The 25842-nt window shown below is 36.7% G+C and overlaps 1 protein-coding gene across 3 annotated transcripts in view; it reads right to left on the bottom strand.

Annotated features, from left to right (window-relative positions):
- The window catches only part of HERC2 (HECT and RLD domain containing E3 ubiquitin protein ligase 2), a 102603-nt gene that overhangs the window by 64293 nt on the left and 12468 nt on the right, over positions 1 to 25842 (bottom strand). For 2 of the 3 annotated variants that reach the window (XM_057368094.1, XM_057368093.1), the window contains exons 4-16: positions 19120 to 19257; positions 10484 to 10703; positions 8747 to 8847; positions 7834 to 7990; positions 6938 to 7048; positions 6445 to 6616; positions 5686 to 5859; positions 4886 to 5074; positions 4109 to 4260; positions 3144 to 3301; positions 2573 to 2686; positions 1330 to 1581; positions 251 to 444 (exon numbers count right to left, since the gene is read on the bottom strand). In XM_057368094.1, coding sequence (XP_057224077.1) covers positions 251 to 444; positions 1330 to 1581; positions 2573 to 2686; positions 3144 to 3301; positions 4109 to 4260; positions 4886 to 5074; positions 5686 to 5859; positions 6445 to 6616; positions 6938 to 7048; positions 7834 to 7990; positions 8747 to 8847; positions 10484 to 10703; positions 19120 to 19257 — 2132 coding nt within the window. The remainder of the gene's footprint in view (positions 1 to 250; positions 445 to 1329; positions 1582 to 2572; positions 2687 to 3143; positions 3302 to 4108; positions 4261 to 4885; positions 5075 to 5685; positions 5860 to 6444; positions 6617 to 6937; positions 7049 to 7833; positions 7991 to 8746; positions 8848 to 10483; positions 10704 to 19119; positions 19258 to 25842) is intronic. The other variant, XM_057368095.1, reaches the window with a different exon arrangement.

Here is a 25842-nt window from a genome sequence, read left to right on the forward strand (position 1 = left end):
TGCTGCACCAGACAAAACAAAACAGGTAAATACTTATTTCTTAGAATATGGAACAGAGGGAAAGCTAATCAACCTTTTTGGCAGAACAACTGCACAAGAGTTGTTTTTTCCAAAGCCTTTATTTATTCAGAACAAGAAATAAGAATATGAAAGTCATGCAAGCACAGAAAGACAGACCAGGATTAGAATACCGAAGGAACCCCAGTGGGAGCTAAAAAAAAACCCCAAATCATTCAAAAATAAAACCTACCTGAGCAGGTCCACAAGCAATTCCAACGATATGCTTTGTGTCCAGTCCCGGGAGAGCTGCAGGCTCTGGTTTAGTGATACGTAAAGTATCAAAATGCTGACACTGATCATTGCTTCCCCAGCTGTGCACTTCRCTATCCTCAGTCAGTGCTAAACAATGGGTTGATCCAGCTGCCACATCTATCACTTTCTTTCCTAAAGGAAAGTTAGATATTGAAAACATAACTGAAATATTACAATCATTGACAGCAAAATGAGCAGAGGTAAGAAAACACTGCTAATTACAACCACGTTTAACTAGGAACATATTATGGCCATCAAGAGTCTCATTTTTGCCTTAGTAGTGGATTGGAAGAGTACAGCAAAGCATAAACCTAAAGATAAGTAAGTACAAAAGTTTACAAGTTGTGTCCCTTCTACTTAGAAATTTTAATATTTATTAAAAGATCTCCCCATCAATGATGAGAGATTATAAACTTATTTTCAGTCACTAGTTCAGAATTTATTCTCATTTAGATCATTCTACACATATGAATAACAATTTAAAGGAAAGAGCAATAAAAAAGGTTTCYTCCTCATCTTCCCTGACAGAACCTCAGGTGTCTCACCAATGGATGAAGTARTTTTCACTCTGTTACAAACCAATCAAAAGTATTGGCAGAAACATAACTTTAGTGACATTATTTTTGTCTGTTATTTTCATTTCTTCCGTTCACTTGCCTTAATCTAAGCATGAATTTTATATATATATATATTTATTTGCATGACAGTGCAAACATACATGCTTTAAATAAGCATTTCTGTGAATCTAATAAAGGAAAAGCAATAGGAAAAAAAGGGAACACAAGACAGGTAGCATTCCAAGCAGTCATAATAGTGTCTCTAAGTCTGCCAAAATCTTGCAGGTGTAAATGCAGAACTGATGGGAAATGCATACTATTACCTTTTTCAATGCTACCAGCATAAAATATGACAGAGTAGAYGGTGTCATCACTGTTAAACATGAGTTCATTTGTATCCCATAAAAAGCACCAACAGCAGCAAAAGGAACTTCAGATTATTTCCAGCTCTGATAATTACCTTTCAAGCCTTCCAGCAGTTTGGGATATCGAACATGCTCCTCTGTTCCATGCCCAAGTCTCTGATTGTCACCTTTTCCCCAGGTGTAGACCTGGCCATCTTTGGTTAAAGCAATAGAAAACTGACTCCCACAGCGTACTTTTACAATGTCCAGATCTTGAAGTTTTTCTATCAGCTTGGGAGTCTTGCAACCATCACTACCTCCTCTTCCCAGTTTTCCATAGTCTCCATCACCCCAAGACCACACCTGGCCTTTAAATCAGAAGAAAGAAAACAAGAAATAAGTKCACTGCTTTTTCATGTAATTAAGTCATCTGTTTTAACAACCAAGTTATTAAAAATTTGACATTCGATAATAAGCACAAATTTTAAATTGTATTTTAAGAATAGAAGCTACAAATTTATTTCTAATTGTTTGTGAAAATAAGAAAGAATAACATTTTAGAAGTTTTCATGCTGACAAAACTACACACAAAAAGTGCAACATATAACATGCACTGAAAATTTAGCAAGGAAAGTCCTAGAATGTCCTAGAAAGTCCTTCTTACAAATACATGAAGCAAAAGAGTTACTGTAAATCAAGCAGTAAATCGCTTTTATTTATATTAATCGCTTTTATTTATATTAAATAAAAGCAATATGTACTCCTCAGTTTTATTATTTGTAAGTACTTACAAAACGTCTTTATATTTCCAAGGAACAACAAGCTTTCAAGAACTATCTGCCTTCTAAGAGCTGACTTTGGTGATTGACCCAACACTTCGAAAAGCAGGTTTTAAATCTGTCTTATCATGGGCAACTTGGTCAGGGGTGCTGGAAAGATGAACATCAGTGCAGCTTCTCTTTGACACTTCCAAAGGTTTAACACAGACATCTCTCCTACTCTGAATTCTAGCTCAATGTGACAATGTAAGATATTTTCACATCTATATTCATGAATGAAATTTAGACACATGCACATGTATGCATTATTTTGTGCGTCCATTATACATTTACATGGTTATTTTAAAGATATGTACACCATAAATCAGTATATTTGCMTATTCATAGGGAGCATACTGCATGTCTGCATAGAAATATAACTGCAACGTTACATGCAAAATGCATAAATGTACATATTTCCAGCAGGAATTTCAGCTTCAAATTCTAACAGAATTCAAGAAATAAGCATATCTGCAGTATAGGTATCTTCAGAATAAAAGAAAGGAAGATAAGCTTACATAAAGTTTTGTTTGCTACTAACCATTTTCAGTAACTGCAAGAGTCTGAGCATCTCCACTTCCACAGGACACATCAATAACTTTGAGCCCTTTCAGCCCCGTGACSAGCATTGGGATGGTCTGGTCTTCACTGGAACCTTCAAAACAAAGTAGTTCTGTGAGAAGCAATACCCAGAAGGCCTAACAGGTCCTTTTGTTTGTTGTTTGTTTTTTTTTTTTTTGCTTGATTGTTTTTGGATGTTTTGTTATGTGGGTGTAGGGCGGTGTTGTTTGGTTTTGTTTTCAGATTTGAAAATCATGAGTAAGCTCCCCTATGGTTTCTGAGATGTACAACAAGGATTTAACCCACAAAATAGGCTTGGATTCATAAGGAAAGGAACAGAGGAACTGCAGATTTTTCTTCTCCATCCAGTTGCTTATTTCCAGATAACTCATAGGAATTTAGTGGGTTTGAAACAATCTCTCCCACAATTATTTTAATTCCCATGAAGCCGTGTAAGTTTCTCAAATCAGCTTCAGGTGGGATGAACAATCATTTGTGACAGGCACTAAACAACTCTTTAACAACTTATTTGAAGATATCAAGTAACTCACCATGGCCAAGCCTKCCATAGTTTCCTCGTCCCCACGTGTACAGCTCTCCCTCAGCAGTAATGGCTGCACTATAGGTGCTTCCACATGCAATATGAACTACATGTTTCCCAGCTTGCTTCCCAGATAAAGCAGATATCATCTTAGGCTCCTCCAGAGGACTATTTAAAAGAGAAGGTGATATATTTCACAAAAAGTGATTTGATGAGAAGCTGATAAAAGGTGTGACATACTTGTTAGAATTGCTGCTATTCTATCTGCAAGACTTATTAGTCTGAAGCACCAAAATATAAAGAGTTACAAGCCAAAATTAAGTTTAAATTGTTCAACAATACACAAACCACTCAAGGAATGCCTAACAACTGCAACTTCTGTTTCCAATTGAGTTCATGCATGTTTTTAAAAAGTATTTGTCTATTATTAAAAATACTACCTGTAATTACTGTCTCTCAACAATTAATTTCACGACACTGATAACCCTTGTGCAGCCTCCCTTGCTTCACAGGGAATTGTGCACTGGGGGAAGACATTTAAAATCTCTACAATGTATTGATGTACACCCCCTACACAAATCTGTTGTGGAAGACTGTTTCTTCACAAAAACAGGACAGTARTGGCTGGGAAAAATGGAATCATGTACAACATGACAGCATAAAAAAAACTATCACCCCACTCCAACATGTGAAACAGTGTTTCAGAGAAAACGTGCTCTGKATTCATAAAACCATTAATAAAAGACCTAATAACAGTGCTCACCACTATACCCTGTACCTTGAAGTATTTCAAAAAATAGCATTAATATAGGACTGGGAATATTCCAGACAGAGAAAACATGCAGGGAGAATGCAACTTCTGTTCAGTAACAGAGACAAATGTCAAATTCTGAACATTGCTTATGTACATAAGTAATTTTCACTATGGATTCAGAACACTTACAAACATATGTTATGATTATTTTTAACACATACACTGTATCCCCGTGACCCAGTCTTCCACCATCTCCACAACCCCAAGAGAAAACTTCACCATTTGCTGACAAAGCCAGATAGTGATGCCCATCTGAATGTGCTGCTATCTTCACAATATTTCTGGAAGCTAGACTCTGCACCAGCTGTGGTCCCTGCAAACAGAGCAAAAGCAATATGCTTACAAAAAATGCTGGTATTTTCTATCACACAACTAGGTACAGTTTTCCTATCCAAGTTTTATCTAAACTTTGCTCTCTAATTAATTAGGTGAAGGCAYGAAGAAAAAATGGTCAAATACAACAAAATCAATGCTTTGAAGTTACTTGTTTCACTCCTTATAAGTGTGAGTGAAACACATTTTCATATGAAAATGGTGTTCACCTTAGATTACAGGCTATGTTGGTGACAAAGGTTTCTATTACAGTATATTTTTGTTTAAGAAACCACACAACTTGTACATGGTTATATCACTAAAGTAAAATCCATTTCATATCTGCCAATTTCTGAAGATACCAAGGCCAGCACACCAATAAAGCAATTATCATTGYATCCATAACCTCTAGCCTGATAGATATGACAGAATCCATATGCATTTCCTCAAACCAACCAAGAAACAAAATCCACTATTTCTGAAAATTCAAATACRACAGCACAGAAGTTTACAAACATCAGCACATCTCCATTTCTCTCTTAAGAAATTGTAAACATTTAGAAGAGCAAACTTAAAGACTTAATACAGAAGAGAGCAAATTTTWAAAAAYACATAAAAACTCTCACCAGAGTATCGCTGTTATATGCTTGTGTATAAACTCTTCCATTTCTAGATAATATCAGAAAACGTTTCTCTGCACAAGCAACCTGTACAACGCCAAGGTTGGCCAGTCCTTCACATTGAATTGGACCACTCACGTTAGCATAGTATTTCCAACCTATCAATCCCCAAGCAATGACCTCTTGCAGTGATCCCTAGGAAATAAAAAAATCTGAAAGTACTAAATTTTGTAATACACAACTTAATAAAGTGCACAGAGAAAATTCTTTTTTAAACCTTTATATGCCAAATATATTCAAACCTAAGACYATCATTCCTGCCAATAGTCAATAAAACCTACCTAATTAGAAGATACCAAAATTAAAGACTTGAATGCATCATATTCAGTTCAGTCTCTAAATGAGCCATAAATATCTACATTAAGAGATTCAGAGAAATTTCAAGTTGGAAAGTTTGGCATTTACTTTTCCTTGCTTTTTTAGTATGTCAGACCCCACAAATTTATAGAGTCTGGTCTTGAGAATTTACTCTGAGAAAACACAGGGAACAGCTCAAAATATGGCAGAATTAGCCAGTGTGGTAAGAAAGAATGGTTCATAAACCACAAAATTGCACTCCAAAGCTGACTGGAAAAGGGCTGATGTAATAGAAGTTATCCAATAACATAAATTTTGGAACTCAAGGTTATGTTTTGAAAATCAGAAAAGCATTTGAAGAATCTTAAGAGTTGTTTTCCTTGCATTCTGAAATGCAGTTTTGCTCTTAGGGAAAACATCTTACTGAATTTGATATTGCAAACAATTACCTTATGAGATGTAGGAGAGCTACACTGTGGAGGCATACAGGGGGTGGCAAGGCGGTCTAAATGGGCCATGATCACCACAGCTGTTTGTCTCAGATCAATTGCCAGCTCATTGTCCTGTGGCAAAGTCAGATACCTCAGAAAACTTTCATTTGGRCTTAGAGGGTAAGTCAGGAGCTGAAAAAGAGAAAAGAGCAGTCAGAAAAACATTCAAGGTGTATCTATGAGACTACACATGCTGATGCACAACAAAACTCAGACAAGATGACTATTTGCACAAATGTAAGAGAAACTTAATTACTCTGCACATCTTTTCTTTTTACATTGGAGAAAAATTTGAAGCATGCATGTTCAGGAAACAGTCAGAATGTGAACATAATAGATAGAGTAGTCAGAATGTGAAGCATAATAAAATTGATTTGTTGTGTTTTATCAACTTCAGTAATATTCACTAAGAGTCATAGTTCAATTAGTTTCAGTTAACTCRTAACAAAATGAAAAAAATCCAAATTTGCACAAAAGTTACTTAGCCACATCTAAGTTCATTATCACAACAGATTTAATATGAATCACTATGCTTACCTCTAACCATGCTGTGACATTCTTTCCCCTACCTCAAGAAACTCAACTGTGCTGTATATACATCTTACATGGCAAATACCTCTGCCAATTTTGTTTAGATAATTTTATAATTATTTTAGCTAGGCAAATGAAATTTTATTCCATCATAATGCCTCRTCCAAATAATCCAAGAGTAAGTACCTGAATATCTTCCTCAGTATTRGGCATGTCTTTATTACATATTATACTCTGAAATCTTTGTAGCAAAGGTAGAAGGGGTGCACTTGTTCCCTGTGCAGAYCGCTCATTATCCGTTTCCCTTGTTCCGTTATCCCAAAGTTGAAGCAGCAACATAACTGCAGACAACATTTGGCTGAAAGAGGGAATCAACATTTTCTATTAATAAGCATTTCTAAAAACACTGTGTTAGATTATCCATACAGTTCACTTTCTACATTTTGAAGTTTAGTAAAATCAGATGTCAGGCCTTTCTATATTAAACAGATTATCAAAATAGTAAAAACTGATCTTGCAATTTAAATGTTATTAGAGCTCAATCACCATTGCATTAGGGAAAGTTCATATGCACTGAACCACAATTATTATATTAAACCCAAATCCATGAAACTGAAGACTGCTTAGCCCATTCCAACAGATGGTGATGGTTAAAAATCAGTGCAATTGTGCTTCTCACCTTAGTGTGCCCCTCTGCACTGCCAGTTCAAGCAATATAGCAAGTGCCAGGTGCTGGTCTTGCAAAGGAATGTTTCCTGGCCCTTTGGTACTGGGAGCTCCATGCACATCCCTATTTAAAAGYCAAACAACATACAATAACTAATAGGAACTAATACGTAATTGCTTACCAAAAGCTTCTATAGCACCCCAAGAACCACTAAACTTATGGAAAAATACAAAAGTAGTGATGAAAGCAGCTGAGAAGAAAAGCCCCACACAGTCCAAACTAAAACCAGTTCTACACTGGCAGCTAGGTTTTAAAAATGCCCCAAGCTTCACTATSTACAGTTCTATTACACATGCTAAGAACATGAAAAACAATTTTGCACAGGTGAAATTCAAATGTGTTTTATGCTATTTACCGTAAGGACATAGTTCCAGCAGTGAAAAGCCAATTTCTAGCAACTACTAGTACTGTRAAAAGGTAACTTGAAGCCTACTTAAACAGGGAAGAGCAGGAGACTCTTCCAAGTCCAACATGAGTGTATTTTCCCTCATGCACAGAAATCTGCACTATTTTATTAAACTTGATAGGCACAATTAAGAGTGCACATATACAGTATTAMCAAAGCATTCTTCTGCATATATGTTTACATTAGTGAAACACAATTTTTCGGGTAAGTCTTCATGCAGTGATTCAGAATATTACAATACAGGTTTTTCTTAAGCAGCTAGAATAATTAGATCATATTTAAAGAGCATCCTTTCAATAGTTCATTGATTTTTTGCTTGCTTGTATAACAACATTAGAAAAGGAAGGAAATCTTCCCAATTTTCTATAAATCATTATATTTATACCACCAGCYTCTGAGAGATGCAAGCTTGCCATTTAACAGCTCTAAAAAAGAAACTTACCCAGTCACAACAGACCTTAGGAATTTAGTAGCTCTTTCTACCACTTCCAGCCACACAGAAGACACAGTCCCCTCATCAAAAAGGGATGCCTCTGGAAGRGCTCGCAGTGCATCAAGTGACTCCTGTAACAATTCACTGCACAAGTCTGCATCTTCACCTAAGGAACATGGCAACAGCATGTGCATTTCCATCTTTATAGAAGTTACAGAAATTGTACACAATATTTTGTGGAGCTTTTTGTCAACACAAGATATAAGTTACTTCCTACAGACAAAGTTCCAAATTTTCACATGAACATCTGCCTGCAAGATTCTGAAGAAATCTTCACCAAAAAAAAAAAAAAAAAATCATAAAGGTGAAAACACACACCAGCTCATTCCACTATGCAGCCACTGAGAAAACAGAAGAACTTGGGCTGGCTGGACAGAGTAAGCCCACACCTGCCATCTGACAAAACAGTGCAGACTGAGACAAGCAGCTTTAGTGGCACAGGTGACAACTCTGCCAACTTCTGCAATTTGACAATTGCTGACAACTACACAAACTTAATACAAGTTTCATACTCAAACCTTTTTCTAAGTTGCTACTATCATGTAATAATATAATGGCTTGAYCTAGTCTGAAGAATAAACCTAACTTTTCTGAAATCTAGCATTAAAAATACAGGCTTTTCATGAAATCCCAACTTACCTTCATAAAATAAGCATAAAATATTCCAGAAAAGCACAACCTTGATACTGGCTTGGATGATCAGCACCAACATTGTTGGGCACAGTATCACATAAATGCAATTATGCAAATCCATCATTTATAAATTTATAGTTCTTTGCAAATATTTAACACACACATGCTTTAATGAGTCATCTGGCTTCAAATGAAAAAATATATGCAATATGCTCAAAAGCAGACCTACCCGACCTCCAGGCTCTACGAAGGAAAGCAAATGCAAATGAAAGTGCTGCTCGGGATCCAACGCGTGCAAGTCCTTCTACACCTTTGCCTACAGGTCTTGAGCTAAATAAAATTATGTATGAATAGTTTCAATACAATTTATATTATAATAACATATATTTCTGTTATGATTATTTTGTATAACTTATATTCAACAATTTTATAATTTAGCCATATTTGCATGCTGATACAATTACACAATTTTTATTTGTAAAGAATCGTAACTGTGTCTTGAAAATCAGGGTGRACAACATCAAAACGTCAGCAACCAAAATTCAACTTCAACCACTTCAAAGAACCAACTCAACATCCCATATCAAAAAGCTTCACAGAGACAAGTATAAACCAGAATGGCATAATGGACTGCCATTGAAAACATGCCCATAGCTACCATAAAGTGAAATTATGATKCTTTACTCAAAATGCACAAACATAAGGTACTTCATGTACTAATTATTTAGTTGGGAAGTCTGTATTTTTAGTTACTTTGGACTGCATAAACTAAGCCTGCAGACTTTTTTTAATTAATATTTAATTACTAATCATTTATTCCACTCATTTTGTCATTTCTTATCTTTCTATTCAAGCGTCAATGCTACAAATCTCTCTTYGCAATTTCTGTACTGGTGTGTGTAAGGAAGAGAGAGCTTCAATTTTTGGTAACATCCACTGGACTCACACGTTTCTGTTAACTTCTCTTTTCACACAAACAATGACATTAAATTAAGTAAGTTCCCCTTTGTATTAAGCAACAGGAGATTCCCTGCTGCTTCCAAWACTGAACCACCAAGTCTGTTTTGGTTTGTTGTAAAATTAGAAAGGAAGTGAACTGCTTAGGACTTCTTWAAGAAATTGTACTTGCATTTAGGCAACCTGATTAACTTAAACATATCAGCACCCTTTTTAGTCAGAGCTGAAAAAAAATTCAAGAGAACAGTCTATTCAGAGAAAGATATCCTTGTCAGGACTCCAATTCCACAATAACTAGTTGTTGTGATGTCTACTTACATTCTCCTTTCATATCTGAAGCTACAGACAATCTAACAAAAAACTGCTCTAGCCCAATTGCTTGTACTGTCAGACAGCTACTGAACACTTTCTTTAATACCTTATCTGATAGATTTTTCTATTTTTAGGTCTAGACAGCCATCCAGACATGAATAGTRATCAGATAATTTCTTATTCAGTTACTTCTCTTGAAACAGTTGCATATAAAATGCACAATTACACCGATTCTTACCCAAGCCAAGAAAAACTATGTTCTGCTTTTATGTATGTGTTTTCTAATTCACGTGCTTTAATTGAGCAACTATTGACAAAAATAGATTAATATTATTTGAACTATGCAATTTCCATTAGCATCATTTCTGAAATAGGCTTCTCCATACTTTCTAGCTGAGTAGAACAAAATAAATACTTCAATAAAYGTATACTGATGGCTCAAAGTTTAATGTCTACAGCAATGTATTACAATAAAAAGCTACCAGTACAGAGACATGTAAGAGAGCACCCAGCAAGAAGGAAGACTGCATGGCAGATAACACCACTTAATATGGTAAAGCCATCTTAAGAAATAAGAAGTTTCTTTACCATTAATGTTTCACAAGGGAGAATAAATCACATTAAGCTCTCACAGACAGGCTGATAACCTTTCTATGACTCTTTTAATGGATTAACTTGTTCATGCATGTGTTACTACCTTTTCTTATCCACAGAAGGCAGAGGAACACTACTGCTTTTCCACTTTACTTTGACATTCTCCTGAAGAACTGCTCTGTTCAAAGCAATGAAATATCGTTCCAGGATAACCAGCCTCTGCTTTAGCCTCATWGCTGAGAGAGCTGTTGTTGCAGTTTGTGTGGCCAGAGCTTGCTGTTCCTTCACCAGTACATGAAGGCAYTCCTTCAATTCATTCACGTCTGAGAATCAGAGAGAGATATCATTTTATGGGCATTCATCTTTGTTACATACAGCCTCAAGAAAAACAAAGACGAACTGAAAACTGTAAATTGACCTGAAGTCTGAAACCAGTAAAACTCCATTTCCATATTTAATACTCACATAAATACAATCATACCTAAACAGGTGTTTAGACAAAGGTTATCATCAAAACTGGTTTTGTCTAAACATATCTAAACCTTCATAGCTCACGTCTRAAATTAAAACATCACAGCAAATATTTATGCACTTCAAAAAGCCAAGTTAAACAGCAAATTCTTATCATCATCCAACCTCAGAGTCAGACTTAAGCGCAGGCAAGTCCCTTGCAAGTCCCCACAAGAATATGCTTTCATTTTGCACTGATACACATTATCTTAAGTTTCTTTCTCTCGTAAGAAGTTACAAAACTATTCTCAGAAGCTCTAGGAACACTGCCAAGAGCTSCTACCCTTCTGAAACAAATAATGCCATAAATTTAAGATGCTTTTAAGTAGTATTAGCAAATAAAAGATCTGACTTATGTACCAACGCTAGAATATTAATTCTTCTTTCTCTTTACCAGAGCAAATACACAACAGCCCAAAGTCCTAGTAATCTAATAACAGGTGGTAAAATGTACAGCGCCAAAAACAACAACAACCACAAAAAAAAAACCAATCTAAAACAAAAATTTGGAAACTGAATTTTTATATACTCTGTAGCTTTAATTCCTAGGACAAATATCAACRAAGTACATTCTTAAAGGGGTTCTTTTCTGTGCCTTCATTAACAGTCTGATCACTGAGYCACCCCACTCTGCCCTGCACTGCATTACTGTACTTGTCCCTAAGCCAACCACATTTGTTGCCTGGCTGCTACACAGAAGTCGCTTTGTTTTAACTGACACCTGGAGTAAGGGGTATGAGAAAAAACATGTTTGCATSTATGGAACAACAGCTTGTGAGAAGATGGATGCACTTCAGAAAATTTTTTTAGAAACCAACACCAAAGCCACACAAAACCAACATACTTTTTTTGGAACAAGTGCCTCCAAACTACCGAAATTCAGACACATTTATGGTAGTCTCTATGGTCAAAAATTTTATCTAATGAGGCATAACTTTTTTTGCAACTGCAACTTTAAAAGTATTTCTACGTTTTGTCCCCACTTTGCAACACATCTTTGTGTACTCAGGAAAGAATTCAAGCAGCCTTCTCTGCAACTRGATCATATTGCACACTCACTTATGGTTTGCTGTCAGCCATCACCCCAGCCTGTTTTCAACATTGCTACTCACATTTCASCATTTCATAATGTGCTAGATTCCTCTCCCTGAAGCAATTCACATCTTTGCACCTGACTATGGGGGATAACTTATTTTTTTCAACAAGAAAAGATAGATTAAAAAGTGTTCCTTGCAGTCTAGACCTCCCAGATGAAAGCAATAGCAGCAATTACACATGCTGACTCAAACAAAAMATATGACAAAACCAGCAAGGAATTTAAGAAAAAGCGTTATCATCCTTAATTTTAGATCTACAAAATTTCCCAAAGAACTCCGTAGCTTGAATATCAAGTTACATACATACAGCTTCTCCAGGTCCCAACGTAAAGTAAAACATAAATAAARCAGATGCTTACCAACAGCATGTCTGATTTCCTTTGTTTGGCTTTTATAATTGTCCCTTAACAATATAGCCATATAGAAGTTTACTCTGTATCTATATATCAATACCCTTCAGATTGGTGCAACTGAAATTTTGTTTCATTAAATAAAATTTAGACGAAAAATGCTGTTTGCACTACTTTAAACACTAAAAGCAGAGATTCTACAGCATATAGGCCACATGTTCTGAGGCTACTGCTCTCATCTTAGGTGTGCCTTAATCTTTATTTTGTAAGCAAAACCACAAAAAACCCCTATCTTGCAGTGCATACTTCAGAGCACCACAACAGAACAGTCAATACCAACATCCCAGTTTCATGATCCCTCTAAGCAAAGCATTCAAAGACATAAAAATCAGGACTTTTTTCCTCTCTTGCTGAACACTGAAGTCCTACCAACCTCTAAATATCACCAGGCTATAATAGCAAAGTACAAAATGACCATGCTCTCTCCTTCACTAMGAGACTTTAACACTGTTGGTTTTGATAAATAATTTTATCCTAAAGATTCATTTCCCGAGTTACAGTCTCATGCATCTATAGAAAAGTAAATAAATAGTCAATGAAGAAAGAAAGGGCACTTTTAACATTGATGCTACAGAAAACAAGCACTGGGTAACAGACTCAGCAGAGTCTCTAAAGCAATACAGAGCTATAGCATTCATCCTTCATTCCTGCCWGGCAAATTACCTAATTGTGGAAATCCTCTAAAATCATTTCTGAGAGCTSAAGACTCTCAGAAAGTGCCCTTTGTTTCAAAACAACATACCTTAAAAACACCCCTCATGGGGATTACTAGAAAGAAACACTTAGGACAAGCAGAGACCACCTATCCACCAATCCTCCAGGAATGACTTAACAAGGATCTTCCCCTTCTTCTTGCACACCTTTCAAACCACCTTCAATCAAACACAATGATGTCCAGGTGTTACATAAATTAAGMAAGATAAATTTCTTGTCAGSAGAATTGCCTTATTAAGGTTTAGGTTTTGACATGCTTCAATGATCTCAGGGGGAGAAGGATATGCCTTCACAATCACAAATGGCTACAATTTTAGGAAAGCTTTCTACCAAAATTAAATAATTCCGCTCATAAATATTTTTTACAAACTTCCTTAGTATTTAAAGAATACAAAACAAAGTTCATATACAAAGTGTAGTAAAGCCTAGAACAGGTCTCAGTATCCTTATAACTCAGACATCTAAAAACTGAACCAAAGACTCTCTTGCTTTATTAAAAGTAACACTATTTTTAAGTGAGATATATCTATACATTTCCTCACTTTAAATTTTSCCTTATTCCATGAGWAAATTTATCTTTACCAGAAAAATATACTTAATATTTAAAAAATTTAAATACCTCTGGGAATAAACCCCATGAAACTCATTTCAATAAACCCTCAAATCTGAGCAGCACTTGTTACCAATGAACTGAACAGTCTAATGAGAGAATAGTTTATTAATAGTAACGATTCAAATTTCATCTGAGAAGGTTACAGGGAACTCTTTAAACAAAACTGTTCATATGTCACTACACCAGCTCTTGATGCTAACCATCCTCTACAATGCTCTGCTTTGCCAGTTATTCTGTGAAGGGTRGATTATTTACCTAATCTGCACCTGCACTGTAGGAGTTAGAGTCAAACCATYCCAGTATAAATTCTCAAGCCACCACCAGCAGRATACTTGTTAACTGGTAGCTATAGCCAGATATGTTGCTGGCTGCAGTAGAGACAGGGAAGGGCTTTATTCTCTTCTGTTAAATTTTATCACATCTCTCTCTCCCCTCAGCAAACAACGTAACTACAAACTACAACGTAACATTTTCACTTCTTAATTCCTCCTGACCAAAGTTCTCTGCATTAGAAGAGAAAACACTGCAATTGTTTCAGCCAGCCTATTTGACAGAGCAGTGTTAAGAAGTGACATGTTATTTAGATATTTGAGCAAAACGGGGGACAAAACAGCTGAAAACAACATCTTCTTCAACCATCTCAGCCACAGCCAGAACACCAACCTGACATGACCCTAAGATAGGTACCCTGTCCAAAGGCATGTTTGCTCCTGTTTCAGCAGCACAAAGAAATAATTCAATATGCTCTGTGGTTTCCTAACACTCATCTCATTATGCCCTTTAGGGTATGCCACAGACTTCTGACAAGTAAATTAGGCACCTTAATAATGCCAATATCTGAAATGTTTCAAGACTGTCTCACAAACTTTATTAACAGCAAATATAGATGTTACAGGGTGGAGATATTTCAGACTTGGAAACACATTTCAAGCAGAACTTGGCATGAATCTACAGTTATAATGAGTACACATTCCTATCACTAGCAGAACTAATGTGCTCTAATTTCCTAGAGGATTTTATATTTTGTCTTCTCTTTCCCCTTCCACTACMCACTATTTCCACTCGACAAAGAGGAAAAAAAGGATGCAGCTGGCTTGGCTTRACAGGCTTCTAATGACCCTTCAAATCTCTAGAATGAGCCAATTCAGAACTTAGAGGGAAGGATAAAAAAGTAATCACACAGACATAATTTCCTTCAGAAACAAAACCTAAACAGGGTTTTAAAGTTATTTTATACCAAGAAAGAATAGAAGGCCTGAAGGACTTTTAGCTTTCTGCAGTCTGCTCTCCTGCTCAAAAGATGACCATCATCAGACTTCATCTTATCAGCATTCAGCAGGAGAAATATAAATCAGCTGCACATGCATTCAGAATGCATGTCATTATGTGGCTGGGTGCAGGAGGATGGTGAAGGGTCTGCAGGGGAAGCCTTGTGACAAGCAGRTGAGGACACTTGGTCTGTGCAGCCTGGAGGAGRCTGAGGGGAGACCTCACTGTGGTCTTCAACATCTTTGTGAGGGGAAGTGGAGGGGCAAGTACCAGCCCTTCAGTCTTATAACCAGCGACAGGACTCAAGAATATGGGACAAAGCTGAGTCAGGGGAGGCTTAGGTTGGATATCAGGAAAAAGTATTTCAGTCAGAGGGTGGTTGGCCACTGGAACAGGCTCCCCGGAGAAGTGATCACAGCACCAGCCTGATAAGAGTTCAAGGAGTGTCTGGACAATGCTTTCAGGCACAAAATGTGAATACCGGGGTGTCCTGGGCAGGGTCCAGAGCTGGACCCCATGATCCTCATGGGTCCCTTCCAACTCAGCATGTTCTATGATTGCRTAATTTTCAAAGTTTCAGATCATCAGTAAAACTTGCTCAAATTGATGTTTTAATACTCACAAACAGAGCAAAATAGCAAGAATTTAAATTCCTGTCTGTGTGAAAGTACACACAATCACATACACTCCTTAAGGGCATACACAGCAACCAAACAGATACTTGGAGCTGGACAAATGGTAAAGGCCAGGGTAGAAGAAACAGGATGGGATGATGATGCAAAGGCAAAAAAGTAAAAAAAAAAAAAAAACCACAGGGATGAAGGACCTCTGAGAAATGTAAAACAGGGGAGGTCAAATTTCATCCTTTGACTCAGCATTTGTAAATCTAAACTTGAAAATATGAATCAAGAAATTTGATAAAAGCGGAAAATATCACAATAAAGAAGGTTAAAAGAAGGTTTTTTTCAATGCCATGATTACATTTTAATTACTTCTGTATAGTGTAAATTTTGATTTACTCATGTAACCAAAAGCCTGTTACAGTATGGAAGTTCTGCCTATCTCCCTCTTACAAAAGAAAAGCAGGAATACAAGCAAAGCAGGAATACAAGCATATCTGGTAATGACAGGTATCTCCACAAGGTCACATGGTTAATTTTAACCTTGCTTCTTCAGTCCTGCCTATAAAGCATTYCTTGGTGCAATCAGCTGTACCAACAATATCAAAGAAAAAAGAATGCAATACTGTCTGTGAACAGTTTGACTCAATATAGCCAACGTTAAGAATATTATGACTAAGAAAAGGAAGCCCAAGAAGATGAAATACTGCTCTATTTTCTGTAGGCTTTGAACAACCACTTCAAAGGGTTTCCTCTTTTTTACCCATACCCTGGGCTGAACACCTGGACTTCAGATCATGTAAGATGCTAAAGCCTAAATATCTTCAGAAAAGAAAACTGAGCAAGGTAGTAAACCAGGATTTTTAGGAAGAATCAGAGGAACAGCTTTATGAATGTACTGAACCAGATATGAATACAATAGGCAGAAGATGTTTTAAAGAAGCATTCATGTCAAAAATGAAAAGTTCAATAGTGATATCATGAAAGAGCTGAATACAAAACAGAAGAACACTAAGATGCAAAAGAGAAACACCCTAAAGTCAAATAATGTATTTAACAGTATCTTATGTATTCTTACAGTACTTGGAAGAGTAAGACCCTGACAAAAAAAAAAAAAAAAAAAAAAAAAAAAGTAAAAACTATGACCTTTTTGCACGGTCATCTCAGCATAAATGAGACCTAGAGAAAGCATTTTGTTCCTCTGAACTTGTGCCAGGATGACAAAACAAGCATGGAGCCAAGGGGTACATAAAGTACTGTTTCTCAACACATTTAATGAGGTTTTTCTCTGTGCTCTCACAATCTCTYAGCCCTCATGGGGGAGGGGTGTCACAAGGCCCACTGACCTAGATTAGCCTATTGAAGTTCAGCAGCAAGATCCTCCACACTTGGCAAAATAAGATTGCATTACAGCACTTCTAAAACACAGATATACAGTGTCTAATATCCAGTTTCTATTTTCATAATGTAAGGCTGTAAATCATTAAACTTAGTACAAGTACTTCAGTGTATTAACCTGAAATGCTGACTTTAAATGCCTCTTCAGTTCTTTTTATAACTTCAAATCTTCATCCCTAAATTATACTTGTGAAGGAATACAAACCATAACTGAGAACATAATAAGTCTTCAATTCTTCCTTGATCAGCAATGATATATTTAAGAAACAATTTTTCCATTTTAAAAGTTTCTTCATGGTTTTGACAAGGAAATGTTTAGAAGTTTATTTTTTGAAGGACAACAGAAGAAATGCTTAAAACAGTTTTCATTTTAGGAAATGTTTATAGAAAGTATCAAAATGGAACTGATTTTGTATAGTTTTTTTCAAAATTAATTGCCAAGCCACAAAAACAAGGATGACTCAAAAGGTAGCTGTTAGCTATATTTCTAACAAATGCAAAACAAAACTTAACAAGGTAACACACAACCATGAACAAAAGCCACCTGTAACACTTGTATAAATAAACTGCAAGTGTGTTCAWAGCACTGTTTAAGGATTTTTTCACAGCTAGGTGATACAAACATCAAGCACAAATGGTTACCAAGACCAAGGAATACAAATTTATTTCTGATAAATAATAAAGTCTTCACAAGTTATTTCTAGAATAAGAATCCATATGTGCAGCAATAAATCATACTATATATAAGCACTAAAAGTAACTACAAGACAGTAAGTTATTTTTTTCTGAAAATTYCAAACACACATGCATCCTTTTTTTYCYKRAAAARKKKTTTTTYMAWTTTTTTAAAAAATAATTRGAGRGTGAGCYTTAARGCCAAGTSTTGTCCAAAACACTTTGATCAGCTGGAAGAGATTTTGTAAGATGCGTGACATTTAGATTACCATTTCATAAAATAGCTTTGTTTTACTTTTCAGCAACACCCATTAAATAAGAATCTAAGACATAWATAATGTGACCTTCAGCTCACATCTCTTCAAGACATTTAATTCTTGTTCACTCTTCCACAGTAGTGGCAATTCTTATCATTCCTGATAYACTGCAAGATTCTGTGCCACCACCAGAGTGACAGCAAATCCATCTGTCCTCCTGTCCTTAAGGAAAGGGAGCGAGCAGGCTGGCACAGAGCAGGGGACAGCAGACTGGCAGCTGAACTGGGGCTCAACAGAAACAACTATCTCCCCCAGCAAACACAGCTACACAGATRCAGATTCTGGCACTGAAGAGGTAATACTTTTCACAGGGATCTTCAAGTGCTTCTGGGCGAGGGGAAAGGACAAGTGGYACAACAGATGTCTCTGAAGTTTGTACATGCCAACATCCGAATCAGGCAACATCATGTACCAGGAACTGTAAAATAAACTACTGAACTGAGGCTTCTTCTRATCTGCTATTTTTAAACATGGACAATTTTAGACAATGAACTGCTGCTCCACAGTAACAAACAGCCATGAATTTCAGCTGGCTTCAGTATCAAAAGTAGTATTTTATAGACCCCTACATGAAGATGCAAACACATGAACCGATTTTCCACTGCCACCACAGGTGCAATTACTGTCAGCAAAGGTCAGGACAAACAGTTAATTGAACTAACTATTTCCACTTTCCTCCCATGATACACAGAAGCCTATCTACTAGACCATAAAACCGAAGAGAAAAATCACCTATTAAACCTTTATTGACTGCAAAAATGCCTGCTTCAGAAACTAAGCAATTTCTTTTTAATGTCTGCAACTGAAAAGAAATATTCTGAAAATACTGCAACTTTCACTGTATAACTTCATTTATTTCAAGTCAGTTTATCACTCCTTCAAGCATCCTGAAAAGTGGAAATTGACTCTTCATGTAAAGCGTCTAATTAAATCTGAAATTAATTTCAGCAAATGTTTAATTTCAATCACAGTTAACCACATATCCAACTTAGTTCACTAATCTACCATGCATCTGTTARCAACTACACTTGATAAAAATACTTYCTGATGCTACAGAAGTAGTGATCAATACAGAATATGTAATGTCAGTGACAACGATCAAAACAGCTGTAATACCTGGTTGTTTACCCCACACCCAACTCTCAACGATCGATTTGGCCCTGTAAGTGGGCAGTGGAGTTTCTTCTTCATCTTTCTTTTCTTTGTCATTTTGCTCTTCTTTCTTTGATGCAGTTTGGCATTCAGTGCTATCATCTAAAGAAAACAAAAGGGAGGGGAAAAAAAAGACCAGTTAAGCTACTTCAGTTCAGGTTGGAATTCAGGGCTAGATTAGAAATGGAAAGATAAAATCCCCAGCCCACAAGAAATATTAGAGAAATAGTGTCTATCATTAAAAGAACAGGGTGAGGGAAAGCAGTATCTCACCATGTTAACTGTCACAGGTGCTGGGCCTCATGTTACATTTTGTAAGACRGTGACCTTACAGCCCAGAAATCACCTCTGTAACCTACTTAGGATGATGGACGTTTAATACAGACACCATCACATAAGACTTGCAAAGGATTTGCAACACACAGTACTGCAAAGGATCCACTTGCTGTCAGATATTGCTCCCAAAYATTGAGATTCCTGTAGTATACACTTGTTTTCATAGTCCATCTTCAACAGAATAAAAAAAACAAGATAGCAATTGCCCTAATTTCAAAATCAAGGAGAGATAAATATTGGCATTTACACTAGTTTTATGCAGCAGTATTTCAACATCTGTAAAATATCTAGCATCTTAGTAATTACTATCAAGTAATGAAAATAATACCACCATTTTCTGCCCAAGCAACAAAACTGCATGTGCAATCCTTCTGAGACTACTTTTACAAAGACAGAGCACAGACATTAGTCTCTTATCTTTGTATTCAAGGGCTGGACAAAGGTCACAATTTTCTAAATGCAGCAGAACTAGACAGCTGGAAGTTACTTCTGATTTATATTGGGGACAYGGATTTCCATATCCATACCTCCAGTCAGTTCAATGCATACGACTGCCTTGCAATTACGGGACACATGGCCAACTACTTTCCTCACCGTGACCTTCTATCCAAATCATACCACCCAAATCTTCTCAAGTCCAGCATTTGAAACTTATCCATGAAGAGTTTTGTTCCAGTCATTTTTACCTGGCTTCTAAAACTGATCAATCCTATCTGCCAATCTAGTCCAGAGAGACTCCCTCTCTAAATGTCCTGGCCACAACATGACAGATAAGCACTAATATTTTGTCTTTTTTTCCTCTCTCACCCCACATCCCCACCCCCAAAAAAGCACATTTGTACCAGCATAAACCAGAAGAAAATAATAAGCAAGAGGTTTACATCAATAGCCAGACACGGAACATCTGACTGCAGCCTGYCTTACACAGAGTGAGATCAAAGGCTCTCATTACCTCAGAACATACAAACACACCTAWCACAATGTACAAAAACATTCAACTATTCTTTCCATCTGGCTTGACAGAAWATTAATGCTTAATCTGGTTGTAACTGGATCCGCAATTGCCTCTTTGTTAAGATTTTTTTTAACTGGAGACAATAGTACCTCCCAAAACAAAGCTTTTTTGGGGAGCCTTAATTGCACAAATTTTAATTTAAAGCCACTGTTTCCTAACCTACAACTATCACTACTGTTGAGGAGATCGAAGATGAAGACTGAAGAGCAGGAAAAAGAAAGGAAAGGAGACATAACTACAGGACCCAGAATGGAGCTGAGACTCTTGGCCAAGGAAGAGATAGCAAAGTCACTTGAGAACATGAAAATGCAATTTGGACACCTCTCTTGTAAGTGGCAATCACAGAACACAACTGTGTCCCTCAAACACTGAGGGACAGCCTGTGAGTCATCAGCTTGATAAATGTGCCCAAAATGTTATTCAATCCAGCCATTTCTATTCGAAGGCACRAGCAAATAACAAAGGTAGAGAATCCATTACAGACCAAGGACCTGGTTCAGCCTCAGTGGTTCAGAATATCTCCACAGTAACACCATCATCTCACTGTTTCTCCACTCACCCACACATCTAGAGACACACTTTGCAGGGTCTGGAATTTTAGTTAGTGGGTAGAAGGGTGCTGTGCCAAGACACAGTTTTGCAGCAGCTGTAGGAGAACTTGTTACGCTTCTTAACAGATCCTTGGCAAAGGATGACAACCAAGGGCTACAAACTCAGTCATTTAGTCAAACTCACGGCAAACAGAGAAGGTCCCAATCCAGGTGGGAACTCAAGCTTTGTAYGGAAAAAAACAACCCTGACATATAAATGCACAGGAGGTTTTTTTTTTTTTAATTGTCTGCGTGAACCAAAAAGAGGAGCAATGAGAGAARAAGTCAGGAGATGAGCTAAAAATCACATTAAAAGACCATGTCAAATCCTTCCACAAAGACAGTTCACTATACTTGCAAAAAAAACACTTGCTATGTAACAGACAAAGCTGCTATCAATCTAGATTGAGAGCAGGAATACAGACATCATAATTATGGAAGTTCTGTTATGTTTCATGAAAGATTTTTAAACAGGGAGACCCAAAGATGTTCCAGAAAGAGAGGCAGGGAGGAGAAAARTCTTGAGCAAAGCCAGAACAGGCCAAAGTAACAAACAGTAAGACAGTTTTCCAAACAACGCATGCAAAAATACAGTGCAGTGTGTCACCATGATTTAACTTAATTTTGTGAATATTGTGGTGGGAGAAACAACTGCATCRCACTCACCTGAAAGAATTTTCTCTTTGTTATGTTTTAGTTTACAGCCTTATGCCTCTAAGCTGAGGCAGGTAGGCATAGCCAGTCAAAACTGAGCAACTSAACAAACCATTCTCATCCAGAAATTAGCTCCCAAATCAAAGCCCAGTAGCTCGCCATGGGTGCACTATCTTGCACAGCCACAGCCTAATCTGGTATAAACGGAGGATAARGAGGAAGCACTAAAAATGGAACCTACATTTCATAATCAATGAAGGAAAAAAACCTGACACTGCATAGTTGCCTCCGCCACCTGTCATAGCATGGTCTTGTGCTGCTCTGAAATGCCAATGTACTCTGCAGTTGGGAATCCCTCAGCAGAAAGGGAAAGCCTGCAATAGTTTCCCTACAAATGATGCCACTGACAGGGCAAAAAGTCGCACAGTTTGCTTTAGATGAGGGGCTGTATTTTACAACCACCCTAAGCCAGATCCAGGAATTATTTCAGCTGCAATATTTTCTGTCAAAAATTCTTTACTTTTTACACACACACACAYAKAKAYAYATAYRTGTKTTTGTATATACATACTTACAAAAAAYTGACAGTTATTTGTAAGGGAAGGATAAATGTCTTACTATTTGCAAACCATTACTTACACAGCCTTCTAGGTTAAGTCAAGATGATAAGGCTCTGATCTCCTAACCCTAATCAGAAATAAAGTTTATATTTTTCCTTGGTATACTGCATTTTTTTAACCYGTTCATCAAATTATTTTTTGAACTTACAATGGAGTATTTAACACTTATGAAGTCAAACTGTCCAACARCATGACTACAGACTTCCCTGTCCTGCAGAGAGTGTATGATAACACACAGCTGAGCACTCAATTCTTGAGCCACTTGCCATAGCTGGGTGTGGGGAAGCAGAAAAGTGGCACTTCTCACTTTTAACAAATTCTCCCCTACACAAGAAAGGAAGCTGAAAGCAGGAGCCAGCCCACRTCCCTGTGTACGACTACAGCTTGATTTATAACGTGGTCTGAAYAGCAGCCACCATAACCAAATCCCACATACTGTTATTCTTGTCAAAAATACTTCGTTCCTGCCAACCTCTCTGGAATTGCTCATGGTATTTGGACTTTATTTAACCTGTTTGCAGGTGCAACACTGAATGAGGTCTGTGGATTCAGTGGCACCAGGCTGAGAAAGGGCCAACTTTCTTTCAGGAAAGGGCGAACAGAAGAGGAAGTGTTTACCAAAGACARGAATGAGGTACAAAGTTTAAAATCATGTGATTTTATCCTGGAACTTAAAACAGCTAATTAAAACGTAAGTTTCCACCGATGAAGTTTGAGGAATCGAAAATAAGTAAGAAACAGAAACCCTCAAAAGTGACCTGTATAGTTGACCGGTATGTCCTAAAAGTTTACAGTAATGGTTCTCTAACTTGAAAATACTTAGGGAAGTCTAATACAAAGAATAAGATTATTTAGAATGTTATTATAGAAGAATAATATTATTTAATACTTTATATTATTTTCAGCACATAGCTTCTTGTATACAAAGTATTAATCTAATCTAAAATTCCTGAGGGCAGCTTGATTATCTTTTAAGTACATGCAATGCTACAAGTGCACCTGTATTTGGACATCACTACTGTCACAGCTGCGTCCTCAGATGGTACTTGGAAACACGCAAACACATTCTGTTCAACACATTTATCAAACATGTTTTTCTGAAAGTGCCATGAATTCAAAACAAAGAGGTTATTCCTAACCAAACATTCTCACTAATAGGAGAAAAAAAAATGCACTGCTTCTATATTCTTCCTAGAAGGAAAAGGAATGGGTTTTTTGCTATCATTAGCATGTTCTTCCAGCCTATTGCCACTACTAATATCCACTGACAGAATGAAGTGCCTCTTCTGAACAGCCCAGTCAGCATCAACAGAGAGCTATAGCACTAGTGAAGAAATAGACTTATTATGGATGGGCTTAAATCAAAACTTCTTAACACAGACTGAATAGAAGGGACTACGTACAGCAACCTCTCTTGTTTATCTCCAGATAAGTCAATTTAGCAGCAAAATCTGAATATTGATATTAATCTATATTGCTTTTCATATAAAACCACTGGGTTTTATCTCATTAATTGTATGTACTTTTCCCGCTCCTCTTGAATTATATTTGTAGATCATTTATACAAAAAAAGTGAGTATCAACTAAACAGTTGTAAACACTTTAGATTTCAATTTCATGAAAATCAACTTGAGCTGCAAATTCAGAAGTGCAAACTGACCATCAATTTTTCTGGTTCCATGATTCACTACTGCCTAACAGAATCAAACATACAATCTGATTGACACTGACTAAAAATAGCCTTGACTAGCTTTTTCTTCTCAAAACTCAAATCTGATAAGCAAGATAGTTGTATTTTRGAATCCTGTAGGCCAACACAACAGCATTTATGAAGGCTAACTTCACCAAAACACAGTTCACGCATTATTCCTAAGAGTTAGCAGCCTGAAAAAGCTGTTATTTAGATTTCTAAACTACTTCAGTGTTTCAAGAAATAGATGTTTTATAAGCACCTATGCAGAAGAACATACACCCTCGGGCTGTGGTGCAAAGGAACAGGTGTGATCTGTGCTATGTAATACCTATACTTAACTCCTCCAGAAACAAAGACAAGTGGAACGTGGTGTTTTAGTTTTCACCTTTGTTACTCACCATCCAATTCTATCTTAATGGGCWCTAAAATAAACTAAATTAATCTTCCCCAAGATTACTTTGCCCATGACAGTAACTGGCTTTATCCTACCCTCAAACTTTTCTATTTTATTTTCTCCCTCTTGTCCTATTGAGGAGGGGCAGSMAGCAGGAGCTGGAAGGGTGGGCACCTAGCAAAGGTCAACCCGCCACAATACAGTACTGGAAACAAAAAGTGGCTTGAACTCTACCACCTCTATGGATATGAGAAAGCTTTCAAAAGCTTCATCACAGCTTGGACTTYCTAGGGCAGCTTAAAAGCCTTATTTATTCAGTAAAGTGCCAGTAACTCTGTATTTTTAAATAACAGTATCCTACAGTCTTTAACACTTTACACTTTTTTGAACCTTCTAAGACATGTGTACATACATACATCCAGCATTAAAAAAAAAAAAAATACACATCACAGCTCAGATTAAGTGTCCCAAGTGTGGACAAACATGTGAAGTTACGGATGATTGACTTAGCACTTCTGGATTTTTACTTTATACTGCTGTCTGTATTTTGCATCAGAAGCGACAGATTGTATTTTCCTACTATACATTTTTCTATAAGCTTTCTCAGAATTACTAAAAGCGCTACAGCATCACAAGTAACAAAAATCTCAATTCTCTGCAGCTACTTAGCTATACCGATATTAGAAAAATAGTTTTCTGTCGAAGACTAGCATAGGCACAACTCTAATAACAATGTGTAAGTATCTGGTACAGAAATATGAAYTAATCAATTTCATTTGCAAAGCAGGTATTTCCTTCATTATGATCTCTGGCATTATAGATGTTTGTTATCTTTCTTCTACATGAAAATAGAGTGTGTTGGATTGCCATACCATGACCATCAAAACACCTCTATCATGAGCTGTCAGTGAATGGGAAAACATTTCCTACAATTAATTTAGGAGGTGATCCTTCCCTTTATTGCATCAAATTTTAAACACCTTTTATTAATATACATGGAACTAGCCAATCCAAAGAACAAATTATTACACTGCCTCCACTCATTTCATGAGCAGCTTTGCAGTAGCCTTTCTGGTAAGATAGGCTATATTTTCACCTAGTGTCAACAATAACATTCCAAAGGGCCAGCAGTAGAAGGRAGACAAAAGTCTTCTAACTCTGAAAGAATTAGGAGCATAACCTGGTCTTTACTATAGCATGCAGCCACTCCTAACTTACAAATCTTATACTCCTGATAAAAAATGTATAATTCATTCTTCTCTCATAAATTATTTATTGCATCTTATTTCCTGCAGAAATTACTTCATCTAGTCAAAAACACATCCATTCCTCCTATTTTTAAAGGAGACATACTTTAAAAATTATCTACATCAGTAATTGAGCAT

Source organism: Malurus melanocephalus, unplaced genomic scaffold (genome assembly GCF_030028575.1).
Source record: "Malurus melanocephalus ecotype Western Australia unplaced genomic scaffold, MMel_1.1 scaffold_88, whole genome shotgun sequence".
Classification (NCBI taxonomy): Eukaryota; Metazoa; Chordata; class Aves; order Passeriformes; family Maluridae; genus Malurus; species Malurus melanocephalus.